This window comes from Schistocerca nitens, chromosome 1 (assembly GCF_023898315.1).
Source record: "Schistocerca nitens isolate TAMUIC-IGC-003100 chromosome 1, iqSchNite1.1, whole genome shotgun sequence".
NCBI classification, from domain to species: domain Eukaryota; kingdom Metazoa; phylum Arthropoda; class Insecta; order Orthoptera; family Acrididae; genus Schistocerca; species Schistocerca nitens.
The window spans coordinates 766,795,819-766,810,751 of record NC_064614.1 but is presented as its reverse complement, the minus strand read 5'-3'; the positions used below and the strand labels follow the sequence as shown (position 1 = coordinate 766,810,751).

The window sequence follows — 14,933 nt, the reverse complement described above, 5'->3', positions numbered from 1 at the left end:
TCAAAACGCACATTATCAGCGTGTACAGTACATGTACCCACGCCGATCTCTACTTGCACGCCATCATCCATCATGAATCGCACATAATTGCAAACATCGGTACATCCTGCAAGGAAGATATCAGACGACGACAACCTGCCCCATGAGCCATGATACACATAGTCGTACAAAGTCTTTAGCAACAACGCCTATAATTTTCATCAAATAAATGAAATTATTTCAAGCAAGAATCACAGAATACTAACGACAAGGAGAAGGGAGAGTTCCCACCAGCACAAATTCTAAAAAGCTGTCCAGAATTGCGCAGATGGGAACTCCCCCTGCAGTATATCCTACGTTCCTGTAACCCTCCTGCCTTCAAACTTCGTTAGTCATTGTCCTTACCCATCTATCACATTCGATTTTCCCATTCCAGCATTACACAGCCCTCTGTCCCACCGACACAGCCAGTCTTGTACCTCTCTCCTTTTCTGCTAACGCCCCCCCCCCCCCCCAAACAGCCCCACACACTGTCTAACCCGCCGACAGCACCTAGCTGCGCTGTCTTCTCTCCGCCCCGTCCCTGTAGGCCCCAGCATCATTACTTGACAATCCCCCTCTCTTACCTCACTATCACTCCCCTTCCCACCCCAGCCTCTTCCTTACCCCTCCCATCATGTACTGCTGTTCACAGTCTGCCTACAGCTGCTAGGGACTGTGGTCACGTGTTTGTGAGTTGCGTTTGCGTGTGTACGTGTCTACTTTTGACAAAGTTCTTGTTGGCTGAAAGCTTATTGTGTGACCGTTTATTTGTTCTGCCTATCTGCGAGTCGGCATCTCAGCTGTATAGTGAGTAGCAGCTATCCATTTCATAATATTGTTACATTTCATCTCGAAAACACAAAATAAAATCGATGTTCAAGGCTATGACAATAATCCGATCAGTTATACATGTGACAGGTGTCAGAAGAGCTGAACCTACAAGATGCCTTTCGAGTGTCGTCACTCTCACGTCAGACAAGCAGTACGCACTTTAGAATGATGCAGGAAAAAAATTAGAGGTTTTATGGCCCACAGTACTCCAGAACGCCGGCTTGCTCTGGAGAAACGTGAACCGATCAAAATTGACGAAATCTCTTGCGTGACTAGTCCTAAAGGCTTCTGGGACTGTGAACATCTACATCTACGTGATTACTCCGCTATTCACAATAAAGTGCATGGCAGAGTGTTCAATGAACTACCTCGAAGCTGTCTACAGTTTCACTCTCGAACAGCACACCGGAAAAACGAGCACTTAAGTTTTTCAGGGCGAGCCCTGATTTCTCTTATTTCATCGTGATGATCATTTCTCCCTATGTACGTGGGTGGCAACAGAATGTTTCTGCAATCGGAGAAATAAACTGGTGATTGAAATTTCATGAGAAGATCCCGTCGCTACGAAAAACACCTTTGTTTTAGTGATTGCCACTCCAATTCACGTATCATGTCTGTGGCACAATCTCCCCTATTTCGCGATAATATAAAACGAACCGCCTTTGTTTGAACTTTTTCGATGTCATCCGTCAGTCCCACCTGATGCGGATCCCACACCGCCCACCAATACTCCAGAACAGGCCGCACAAGTGTGGTGCAAACAGTTTCTTTAGTAGATCTGTTGCACCTTCTAAGTGAACTGTCAATGAATCGCAGTCTTTGATTTGCTCTACCCACAACATTATCTATCTGATCGTGCCAGTTTAGGTTATTTGTAATTATAATCCATAAGTATTTAGTTGAATTTTCAACCTTCAAATTTGTGTGACTTATCGCGCAATCGAAATTTAGCGGATTTCTTTTGGTGATCATGTGAATAACTTCACGTTTTTCATTATTCACGGTCAATTGCCACTTTTCGCACCACACAGATATCTTACCTAAATCATTTTGCAATTGGTTTAGGTCATTTGATGACTTTCCAAAGTGGTAAATGACAGCATCATCTGCAAACAATCGAATAGGACTACTCAGATTGTCTCCTATGTCGTTAATATAGATCAGGAACAATAGAGGGCCTATAACACATCCTTGTGGAACGCTGGATATTACTTCTGTTTTACTAGATGACTTTCAGTATATTACTACGAACTCTGACCATTCTGACAGGAAATCACAAATCCAGTTGCACAACTCAGGTGATATTCCATAGGTACGCAGGTTGGTTAGAAGACGCTTGTGAGGAACGCTGTCGAAAGCCTTCTGGATATCTAAAAATATGGAATCTATTTGAGATCCCCTGTCGGTAGAACTCAATACTTCATTAGTATAAACAGCTAATTGTGTTTCACAAGAACGATGTTTTTTGAATTAGTTTTGACTATGTGTCAATAAATCGTTTTCTACGAGGCAATTCATAATGTTCGAATACAGTATACTTTCCAAAACCCTATTGTAAATCGACTTTAGTGATTTGGGCCTGTAGTTCAGCGGATTACTCCTATTTCCCTTTTTGGGTATTAGTGTGACTTGAGCGATTGTATCAGCATACTCTGAGAGGAGCCTGACTGGTATACATCTGGAAGGGAGGACGTGCCTTTATTAAGTGATTTAAGCGGCATTGCTACACCGAGGATATCTGCTTCTATGTTTCACCTTTTTTTTTTTTGTTCTTAATTGGAATTCAGGAATATTTACTTCTTCTTCTTTGGTGAAGGAATTTCGGAAAACCGTGTTTAACAACTCTGCTTGAGTGGCACTGTCATCGGTCGCTTCACCGTTGTCATCGCGCAGTGAGAAGGTATTGATTGTGTCTTGCCACTGGTGTGCTTTGTGTGTGACCAGAAAAACATCTACATCTACATTTATACTCCGCAAGCCTCCCAACGGTGTGTTTTCTACCAGATTTCGAGAAATAGTTTCGTCGTGGAAATTATTAAGTGCATCTGGCATTGAAGTACTCGCAATATTTCGAACTTCTGCAAATCTTTGCCAATCTTGGAGATTTTGCGTTCTTTTAAATTTGGCATGCTTTTGTCGTTGCGATCTGACCCGATTTGTGTACCATGGGGGATCAGTACCATCACTTATTAATTTATGTGGTATATATTTCTCAATTGCCATCGATATATCTCACTGAAATCATTTCACATCTCTTCTACGCTTACGTGGTCAGATCGGAAGGAGTGGACACTGTCTCTTCAAAACGCATTAAGAGAATTTTTATCAGCATTTTTAAATAGATGCACTTTGCGTTTGTTTTTGATGGTTGTGGTGTTACGGTATTCAGCCTAGCAGAAACTGAATTCTGGTCGCTAATCTCTGTATTCGTCATGATGCTCCCTATTTGTCCAGGATTATTAGTTGTTAAGAGGTCAAGTATGCTTTCGCAAACATTTTCGCTTCGATAGGGATCATGAAATAATTGTTCAAAACAATTTTCTGAGACAGCATTCAGTACAATTTGGGATGACGTTTTGTGCCTAAATTATAGAAGTCATCGAAATAAAAAATCAGTGATAACATCTTTAATAGAGACAGTGGCTTGCAGACGTGAGATCGAAGCGTGCGCATGCTGCGACATCTTTCACTTATTCATTATACAGTTCTTTGGGATATTATAGGTGATTCACAAAATCAATTTTCTTTATGAAAGGTCCATAAACCGATGACCATAAAAATCAGTCTAGAGACTGATGCCTGGGGTAGTGGATTTCTTTCCTTTTGTTCCATCATCCTTATTCAAGCTGAAAATTGTTTTATGGTGCTCTTCTACGAAGGTCACATGTTTACGACTTGATTGCTGAGATCAAGAAGAGCATGGTGCAGCCGCACCAACAAACTACCCGCTGGATTCCAGAACAGACGCTATTCACCGTATCCCTGGAAAGGGGGTGATTAAAAGTATCCGGAGAGTTGGCTGAAAATTACTTACAAGTTCGTGGCAGCCTCCATTGGTAAGGCTGGAATTCAGTATGGTGTTCGCGCACCCTCAGCCTTAATGACAGCTTCCACTCTTGCAGTCTTACGTTCAATCAGGTGCTGGAAGGTTCTTAGGGAGTGGCTGCCCATTCATCACGGAGTGCTGCACTGAGCAGAGGTATAGATGTTGGTCGGCGAGGCCTGGCATGAAGTCTGCGTTCCAAAAGAACCCAAAGGTGTTCTATCGGATTCAGGTCAGGACTCTGTGCAGATCAGTCTATTAGAGGGATGTTATTGCCGTGTAGCCACTCCGCCACAGGCCGTGCGTTATGAACAAGTGCTGGATCGTATTGAAATATGCAATCGCCATCCCCGTATTGCTCTTCAGCAGTGGCAAACAGGAAGGTGTTTAAAACATCGTTGTAATAGTGCCACGCAAAACAACGAAAAACACGACCACACCGTAACAACACTGTCTCCGAATCTTTCTGCTGGCACTACACACGCTGGTAGATGACGTTCACCGGGGATTTGCCATACTCACACCCTGCCATCAGAACGCCACATTGTGTACCGTGGTTCCTTACTCGACACAACGTTTTACCACTGTTCAATCGTACAGTGTTTACGCTCCGTACACCAATTGGCATTTACCGGCGTCATGTGTGGCTTATGAGCAGCTACTCGACCATGAAATGCAAGTTTTCTGACCTACCGCCTAACTGTCATGGTACTTGCAGTCTATCCTGATGCAGTTTGGAATTCCTGTGTGATGGCCTGGATACATGTCTACCTATTGCACATAGCAACCCTCATCAACTGTCGACGGTCTGTGTCAGTCAACAGACGAGGTCGGCCTGTACTATTTTGTGCTGTACGTGTCAAATGGTTCAAACGGCTCTGAGCACTATGGGACTTAACATCTGAGGTCATCAGTCCCCTAGAACTTAGAACTACTTAAACCTAACTAACCTAAGGACATCACACACATCCATGCCCGAGGCAGGATTCGAACCTGCGACCGTAGCGGTTGCGCGGTTACAGACTGAAGCACCTAGAACCGCTCGGCCACACCGGCCGGCTGTACGTGTCCTTTCACGTTTCCACTTCACCATCACATCGGAAACAGTGGACCTAGGGATGTTTAGGAGTGTGGATATTTTGTTCTCTCACGATGTAAAATGAGTACTGAGATCGCTGATATGGAGTACCTGGCAGTAGTTGGCAGCACATTGCACCTAATATGAAAAATGTATGTTTTTGGGGGTGTCCGGATACTTTTGATCACAGTTTCAGATTTCACTGAAGGTTCAGTTACCTTCTGTTCCCAATGCTGTATCGGCAACATTACCATTAATATGTGATTTCTAATCTGAAACTTTACTATGGACGTTCGTGCGGTTATTATTTTCTCAATTATTATCACGTCAGTGGTGTAACTAGTAGCATCTCGTCATTTATAGTTTCCTCCTGACAGATCGCTTTTTGCCGTAGTACGAACCACTTTCCTTTAGCTATGTGACTTATTACAGACGACCAATGACTCTCAGCTCAACGTAAACTTATGAACAGAAATGTGCATACAGTTATAACCGAGAACGTCATCGTGACCTTTTGGCTGCGTTTGCAGCTTACACTTTGATTAGTGTTCCCATGATGGTGTTCCAAATTAAATACACTCCTGGAAATTGAAATAAGAACACCGTGAATTCATTGTCCCAGGAAGGGGAAACTTTATTGAAACATTCGTGGGGTCAGATACATCACATGATCACACTGACAGAACCACAGGCACATAGACACAGGCAACAGAGCATGCACAATGTCGGCACTAGTACAGTGTATATCCACCTTTCGCAGCAATGCAGGCTGCTACTCTCCCATGGAGACGATCGTAGAGATGCTGGATGTAGTCCTGTGGAACGGCTTGCCATGCCATTTCCACCTGGCGCCTCAGTTGGACCAGCGTTCGTGCTGGACGTGCAGACCGCGTGAGACGACGCTTCATCCAGTCCCAAACATGCTCAATGGGGGACAGATCCGGAGATCTTGCTGGCCAGGGTAGTTGACTTACACCTTCTAGAGCACGTTGGGTGGCACGGGATACATGCGGACGTGCATTGTCCTGTTGGAACAGCAAGTTCCCTTGCCGGCCTAGGAATGGTAGAACGATGGGTTCGATGACGGTTTGGATGTACCGTGCACTATTCAGTGTCCCCTCGACGATCACCAGTGGTGTACGGCCAGTGTAGGAGATCGCTCCCCACACCATGATGCCGGGTGTTGGCCCTGTGTGCCTCGGTCGTATGCAGTCCTGATTGTGGCGCTCACCTGCACGGCGCCAAACACGCATACGACCATCATTGGCACCAAGGCAGAAGCGACTCTCATCGCTGAAGACGACACGTCTCCATTCGTCCCTCCATCACGCCTGTCGCGACACCACTGGAGGCGGGCTGCACGATGTTGGGGCGTGAGCGGAAGACGGCCTAACGGTGTGCGGGACCGTAGCCCAGCTTCATGGAGACGGTTGCGAATGGTCCTCGCCGATACCCCAGGAGCAACAGTGTCCCTAATTTGCTGGGAAGTGGCGGTGCGGTCCCCTACGGCACTGCGTAGGATCCTACGGTCTCGGCGTGCATCCGTGCGTCGCTGCGGTCCGGTCCCAGGTCGACGGGCACGTGCACCTTCCGCCGACCACTGACGACAACATCGATGTACTGTGGAGACCTCACGCCCCACATGTTGAGCAATTCGGCGGTACGTCCACCCGGCCTCCCGCATGCCCACTATACGCCGTCGCTCAAAGTCCGTCAACTGCACATACGGTTCACGTCCACGCTGTCGCGGCATGCTACCAGTGTTAAAGACTGCGATGGAGCTCCGTATGCCACGGCAAACCGGCTGACACTGACGGCGGCGGTGCACAAATGCTGCGCAGCTAGCGCCATTCGACGGCCAACACCGCGGTTCCTGGTGTGTCCGCTGTGCCGTGCGTGTGATCATTGCTTGTACAGCCCTCTCGCAGTGTCCGGAGCAAGTATGGTGGGTCTGACACACCGGTGTCAATGTGTTCTTTTTTCCATTTCCAGGAGTGTATTTACTTTCTCTTATTATGATGTCCCTAATAAAGTGTTAGTTTAATCACAGGCAGATCTTTCGGGCTGTACTACATGTCTCTGTTTAAAACCATTTGGTGTCGGACGTTATTCACTACCAAATAACAAGATGCAGTCTTCACAGACACCGAGAACTCGCAAAAGTCCGTTGGAACTCTTATCGTAAGTAAATAATACTGAACGAGAAAACAATACTGGACAGTGTCTAGTTGAAAAAGTGTAAGAGTGGATTCAGTTTGATATCACGTCAATATAAAACCTTAATAAGTGTTCGTAAAAAATGTCCTGTGGGTAACAAATTTAAGGGAATTCCCATGTAAGATTACTTGGACTAACGATGGTTAGTCGAAGTAGTCTTACATGGGCATTCCCTTAAATTTGTTACCCAGAGGACACACGTGTACACAAAGCTTTGAGTAAATATAAGAACTATCATTATCGAATTTGAAGCAGAGGTGCTAGATCACCGAGAGAAAGATTATAAATAGTTTTGCCGTGCTCGTCACCGTTAATGACACCTAAAATGTTGCAGAGTGAGAAGCTGTCTCATTCGGCCTTCAGCTGTGGTTGGATCAACTGCGATTCTCACTTCAAACGCAGCCTGCTCATCTTCATGATGATGGTGGGAAGGCCGGTCGAGATCACAGTCGGAAAGACGTGCCAGCTGTCCAAGCAGATGTTGCTCCAGGTTAGCAAGCAGCTCATGAATCGTGAATATACTCGTACATATCCTAATCTCAATCTTTTTATCTCAGTTGATCTCTGCAGTGATAAGTTAACTATTCCTGTATGAAATAGCACAAGTGCTACATAACTGTCGATTTTATGATAGGGATAGTTTTGTGGCCTATATGCTAAGGAATCCCGAAATGGTATACTATATTGCCTCCTCGTTAATCGCTATGCTAGGTACGTGGCATAAGGGGGCGATAGAATCCACAGAAGTGAGCAAACGGACCTGACAGCTAATTGCCCTGCGGAGAGAGTAGTGTGACGCAAAATTCCAGGTAGATGAGGGCTGTCACCTCATCAGTTATAAACACACTCGATTTTTTTGAAATCGGTGCCTAAGAAACCTGTCATCATCATTATTTTTCTGCTTAGTATTTCCCTGAGTTTCTTTACCTCTCCTATTCATTCCATTAGCTCTTCAATTCGAACTTTGTCATTTTATATCTTAACATTCTTCTATGGCTCCATCACATATCAAACGCTTCTAGTTATTCCTCTCTGGTTGCTTCTTAGACCTGGTTTCACTGCTATGTATATCTGCTCGTAGAACAGAGGTATTGTTTCAGAAACACCTTCCTCAACTCTGTTGCAGTACTGATACTGAAACAGCACTTCCATTAAGGAGAACTGTCCTTGTCTGTAAGTCATTTTATTGTGTATTCTGACTCCTTCTACGCTAAATAACATTACTGAGTATGTGGCTTAATAAGTCAGGTCTGTTCTTCCTTAATTCGATAATTAGTTCTTATTCAACTTACATGACCCTAGTACTGTTTATCCGATTCTCCAACGTATTTCCAGCTCTTGATCACTTTGTCCGTAGCCGCTGAAAATTTTACATGAAATCTATGTTTATATCCTTAAGGAAATTCCCAAGCAACGGCACATTTCATTGCCCACGTCATGTTCTAGGATGTTACCCAGCAGATGTGAGCGCGACTTCTGATTTTCTTCAGCGACCGTACGTTCCCATGTTCCATATTCAGGCTTTCCTATGTCATTCTTTTCATTTTTGTGTTATACAATATGTGGGCAAAGACGTAATATAAAGACATATTTCTTATGATACTTTAATTTTTAGTTTAAAATACAGTTAAATTTTAATTGCTGTCTCATATAGATATTTTGCCCTATACAGAAATATTCTCATTTGGTACACACAAACAGAACTGGAAACGAAACAAAGGATGCACATATGTAATTAAATAACTGAAACATCCTACAGCCGTTGGATTCAACGGAAAAGTCCTCTGGTCTCTCTGTATGTGATCGATTGTTCGCCGGCTTCAAGGCAAATCGACAGCGGGCTCATGGACGTAGTGTCACTCTGACATTCACTCCATTCGTTAAATAAGTGGTGACAAGTGGGAGAGACATGAATCCATCCACACGTTGTTTGTACAACTGATACAGAAAGTGCCACTATTAGAGAGCTAAATAGTTGAAAATTTGAAGCTAGCAAGTTTGTGTTCGAATCACATTCGACTTACGCATACGTATCTATTACAGAGATCATTACACGAGAGAATCTTTCATCAAGAAAGGTGTTTGGTACAAGGATTTCTTCTATAGTTAAATAAGTAGCAGCTAGCAAACCACATAGAAAGAAGGGATGGCCTAGGACCATAATGAATGTGGTCTGATAATTCGTAGAAGCCTTGGAGCGTATAACCTTACACACTAACAAGGTAGTAAAAATGATAAAATTAGCACTGAAATAATTAGAAAGAGATTGAAAATTAATGTTGGTACACGAGAAGCAGGTCATAATATTGTATAAAAAAGTAAGGACTTTAAATCATTAATGAACTGAATTGAAGGTTTTACAAGTAATCCTAAAGCCACCTCTCACGACTTTTATTATGTATCTATATATATCCTATTCTAACTGAGGTTTGTTCTTCCGACAGGTACTCAACGGAACATACGTCCTGCTCAACATGCTTTTCCAAGTACGCAACACTGAGTAAAACCTCGGCAATACATCTATTTCATAAGTATTTAAGCTTTAAAAATTGCTTCACTGTAGCATACACTGCAGCACACGAATTTTTATGGGAAAACCTATAGAAAAAGTTAAATTGTATATTTTGTGCATGCTAATGAAAAATATCAGTGCCAGTCAGTATAAGTGTTCAAGAAAAGACTATTTTAAGGTATTGTACACCCTCCTTTCAATTAAGATTTTTGGTACGTGATATCTTGGGAACATGACAGAGGCTTATACACAGTTCCATTTTTTGTACTCATCTGAATAATAAATAAAAGCCATGGGTTTACTTCGTAAAATGATTTATTTTCCGATGTTCGTATTGTACATTTAATAACTAAATTATTTAAAATGTACACATGAGTGAGAAAAATATCATCAAGATTAAGTACGCGTACATCACCTGCGAAGAGCTGAAATGGACACACGCCAAAACAACGCGGTTTATAACACTGGTTACGTCTCTTTGGGGCTGTGACTAACTAACTGAGTATATTTTATTACGATTATCAAAACTATGAGTAGGCAATTTTTGTGTGCACATACCATTTAAAATACAGAATATATAAAAATGTAAATCACATCTGTCGTTAACTGATTCAGTACAACTAAATGTATATGAGAAACAGTCCTTTAGCGAAAGTTGAAATAAAGTGTATGTTACTAAATATTGTTAAAGGAATTGTGAGATAGAAACGCATGCAGGCAGTAGGCAATATGTAAAAGAGATGGAATACGCTGCTTATGTTTTATTGTCGACTTGATTACTCAGTTGACGCCCAAATTTTTATCTCTGCTGCAATGAACGTCATTCTAAATGTGTGCCCCATTTTAACGATCTTCAATCGTATAGCGTTAAACGAAGTCCAGTAATTGATCTCTACCTTCACTGTTCCAAACATCAGGTGTCTATTCACTATCATACTGGCCAAACAGCATTCCGGCCGCATTCCTGCCCAGAGCTCCGAGTGCAGCAGCGAGTGTGGGTGAGGGGCGGGGAGGGAGAGGGAAACGAAGGCAGCAGCAGGACGCCGCTACTGCAAGGTAGTCAGACGCCATGCAGTTTGATAACAGTACTACTTGCATTAAATTACGTTTACATCGAGCACTGTGAATATTGTGGCATCTACGCAGTTGTCCAAAAAACTGGAGTGTCGGAGCCACATCGTTCAGTGCCGAAAGGAAATTACTTCAATATTGGTATAGCTTAAAGGTCATGTAAAATGCTTAACAGGTCATCGCACTCTTATGTGCTGAAAAAGTACATATTAGAATGTTATTACAACGCCAGCCACAAAGACAATATGGTGCACTTGTCTTCTGACGAACGACAGTGAATTCTGGTTGAAATGAAGGCGGCCATTACAGAAAAAACCGAGTTAATGGTTAATAGAGTGTTGAAAATATCTTTATGATCGACGTCACCAATTATTTGAATTCGTTAAGTTTCTTAATCCAAGGGCAGAATCATTTGGTAATTGGCTTGGATGACAAGATTGATACTATCAAACAAAAAGTAATCCTACGGAAAAATCTGCTGCAAGTTCATGACAAGGAATATTTTCTATAACTCGAGGCAATCGTATGTGGACCAAGCAAGACTAACAGCATTTATGTAATTGAAACATTTCGCTATGAGTTCTCAAAGAGATTCTCATATACTTTACAACCAAAGACAGATTTAGATTTCATTGTCAGACCCTTCTCGTTTTTGGCTACCAATGTACCTGTTTACTTCCAACTTAACCCTTCAACATATGTGTGAGAGCGAGTTTTTTTTTCTGTTATGAAACCGACAAATTCCTCCCGACGCTCAGATTTAAGAGACTTTAATCTACATAACTCCATGTGATTGATTATCAGACACTGATTAGTAATGACCGAATTACATGCATCATAAGAACCTTAGAATATGCATCCAAACATGCATGAAAAATGCATAAAAATGTATGAAAAGTGTCCAAATATGCAACATAAAAAAAAGAAAACACGGTAGTTAGTGTGTGCATTATACCTCAAAGTGAAACCTGGGCATATCAGTTATGGGGAAGGGCGCCGACTATTAGAAAAATTTGTACATTTAGAACGCTGATATCATTTTCTGGTAGAGGCTAACCTCTATAATCCCAGTAAGGCCCCCTTCCCAAGAAGGGGCCTTTCTGGGATTATTTTCTAAAAAACTGCAAAATGGGTACGCTTACTGTGTTTCAAGAATTGTTCCTACTTAGCTATTGTTGTCGATAACAAGCAGCTGAGACGCGAGTGTGTCGCAGCGAAACAATCGATATGTACAGGACCAACTTCCAGATGTACTGGATATAGAGGAGCTCCCTCAAAAACTCTGTAATATTTTATTTTAAAAAAAAAGACATAAAATCATGAAATATTTTTAACAGCATTAAATTTTAATTAATACTATTGGACCAAAGCATCATACACCATTATTGTACAATTTTCTATTGTTGTAAATAAATGACCAAATACTGTTCCAAATGTTCAGTAGTAAGATTGTCTTATAAGCTGGAAAGAACCGTTGTACATCAACTGAGGTAACTGGGCAGTATTTGAATCTGGGTGCTATGTTGGCACTTAAAGTTCGCCCAGCCCATTAATAAAACTATCAATTTAGCACAAGCTGCCTACCTGCCTAAGACCGACTGTCCTCTTTCGAGTCTCCTTCTGAACTGTCCTCTGTCCGTCCGCGGCCGCTCAACTGTCTAGGGCAGTTCCCTTGCCTGAAGTGGTACATCTGATTGGCTACTGCTTATTCTACATTATTTTACATTTTAAAATATTTAAATAATCAAAGCTTGACCACTCACACTCTAAATTAAGTAACAATAATATCCATTACATGTTGTTGTTGTTGTGGTCTTCAGTCCTGAGACTGGTTTGATGCACCTCTCCATGCTACTCTATCCTGTGCAAGCTTCTTCATCTCCCAGTACTTACAGCAACCTACGTCCTTCTGAACCTGCTTAGTGTATTCATGTCTTGGTCTCCCTCTATGATTTTTACCCTCCACACTGCCCTCCAATGCTAAATTTGTGATCCCTTGATGCCTCAGAACATGTCCTACCAACCGATCCCTTCTTCTTGTCAAGTTGTGCCACAAACTCCTCTTCTCCCCTATTCTATTCAATACCTCCTCATTAGTTACGTGATCTACCCATCTAATCTTCAGCATTCTTCTGTAGCACCACATTTCCAAAGCTTCTGTTCTCTTCTTGTCCAAACTCTTTATTGTCCATGTTTCACTTCCATACAGGGCTACACTCCATACAAATACTTTCAGAAACAGCTTCCTGACACTTAAATCTATACTCGATGTAAACATATTTCTCTTCTTCAGAAACGCTTTTCTTGCCATTGCCACTCTACATTTTATATCCTCTCTACTTCGACCATCATCAGTTATTTTGCTCCCCAAATAGCAAAACTCCTTTACTACTTTACATAATAAAAACTACATTACATAATAAACGTTAAATTCTTTTACATAAAACCAGTAGCATTTCCTTCTTAGCTTTGAATGCCACGGCAAGTAGCCTTGCACCAGTGTCCTTTCTGATAAATAAATAAAGAACAAACGTGACTATTGCGCACTAAACTTTACAACAAAAATTCTCTTACCTAAAGATTCAATAAGGTGTCATGCTACAATAGTTTAACGTGGTTTGTGTCGAGGAGGTGATGATTTGATGCTTAACTGAAAATACTGATAATTTAAATATACTACACCTTTTAAACAAATAAAGTTACAGAGTTGATATTTACAACGTTTTTCATTTTAATGATGCGCTTCTATATGAAATGTCGATCGTTAAGATTCATCAAAGCGTTCAGATTTTAGCATTCAGATCTTTGTTACAAAACTTGTTAATTTCACTTTAACAGTAAATCCTAAACTATTATAGATATTATCAATACTCAAGTTTTATTGGGATCAACATGCAAATTTATGGAGGATGGCGGATTAAAATTACTATTGCAGCATTCCCTGTATTACTTCAGAATTATATAGTTTCCATAAATGTTTCCTTTTATGGCTGATCTTAGGTCCGCCATATTTTCGACTGCTACGTCTCCCTGGTCACAAATCCCTTCTACTGGGTTTCCCTATGACAAGGTTCTCGCCTGTCTCACTCGCATACTACAGCACAATAGGTGCCTGCGAATTTCCCTATCTCGTGGCGAATCTGCGCTCTTTGAGGCACAGAGTTCTGGACGACAGGGTTCTTTCCACAATTCCTGAAGGCTAACTATTTTCGGCCATATACTTAAATGATAGCGAAATGCTCGTTAACTCACACACCTCCACTTCATAACATGTTGGCGTGCCATGTATGTATGAAGTAGCACCCAAAATTATAAGATACAAATTTATCATACAATAACATAAATATCGTAAGCGCCAGATCAATAGTGTAATTATTTATAGTGGTGTTGATGCAGCTTGCTTTAAGCTTAAAGGAAGTCATATCTAACATAAGTTATGAATTTGGGCATGTTAATTAAATGCTAAATGGAACTATACATTTATCAAAATAGACTGTCTATTGAAATGCCGCAGAAATATTAGCGCCACTTGGCTCAGTATCAAAGAACCTGAAACACCCCCTTAGAAATATTAATGAACTACTGTGCTGATAAACCCCTTACGTTATTTGATTTTCAAACAGCTGAGGAAACTGAACGTACTCAGACATTTCTCTCTTTACTTATTCTGATCAACACTAAACTGACACACAATATTTTTAGCGAAACGCAATCTGACTTTCAATAATCCCCACAAAATAATAGCCCTGACTAACATTAACCTGTACCTTTCATGAATCACTTACCTCAGAAAAATCTTCGTTACTCGAACTACTGCATTACAGCGAGCGCCAATACTGCCAGCTAAATAAAAGATTCTAACTACTGAAGGCACTAACTACTGATAGGCATAGTTAGCAAATGAAAGATTTTGATAGAGAACAAGCAATGTATTTACCTTAATAGTGTTCAAAAGTCATAATATATATATCAGTTCATGACATCCAGTCTTACAAATTTACTGTCTCTGATGGACACACGTCCAGATCATCCGCTCTCAAAACTCCGCCATCTCACTCCCCACATCCAACACTGCAGCGGGTCACCTCCAACTGCCCAACGCTACGCGCTGTTCACATCCAAACGCCCAACACTACAATAGCGAATATTCCAACAATGCC

General features: G+C 41.7%; 1 protein-coding gene across 1 annotated transcript in view; it reads left to right on the top strand.

Moving 5' to 3' along the window:
* The window catches only part of LOC126200663 (odorant receptor Or1-like), a 47,181-nt gene extending 37,487 nt beyond the window's left edge, over positions 1-9,694 (top strand). The window contains exons 7-8 of the mRNA XM_049936730.1: positions 7,525-7,680; positions 9,635-9,694. Of these exons, the coding sequence (XP_049792687.1) occupies positions 7,525-7,680; positions 9,635-9,694 (216 nt within the window). The remainder of the gene's footprint in view (positions 1-7,524; positions 7,681-9,634) is intronic.
* The last annotated feature ends 5,239 nt before the right edge of the window (positions 9,695-14,933 follow it).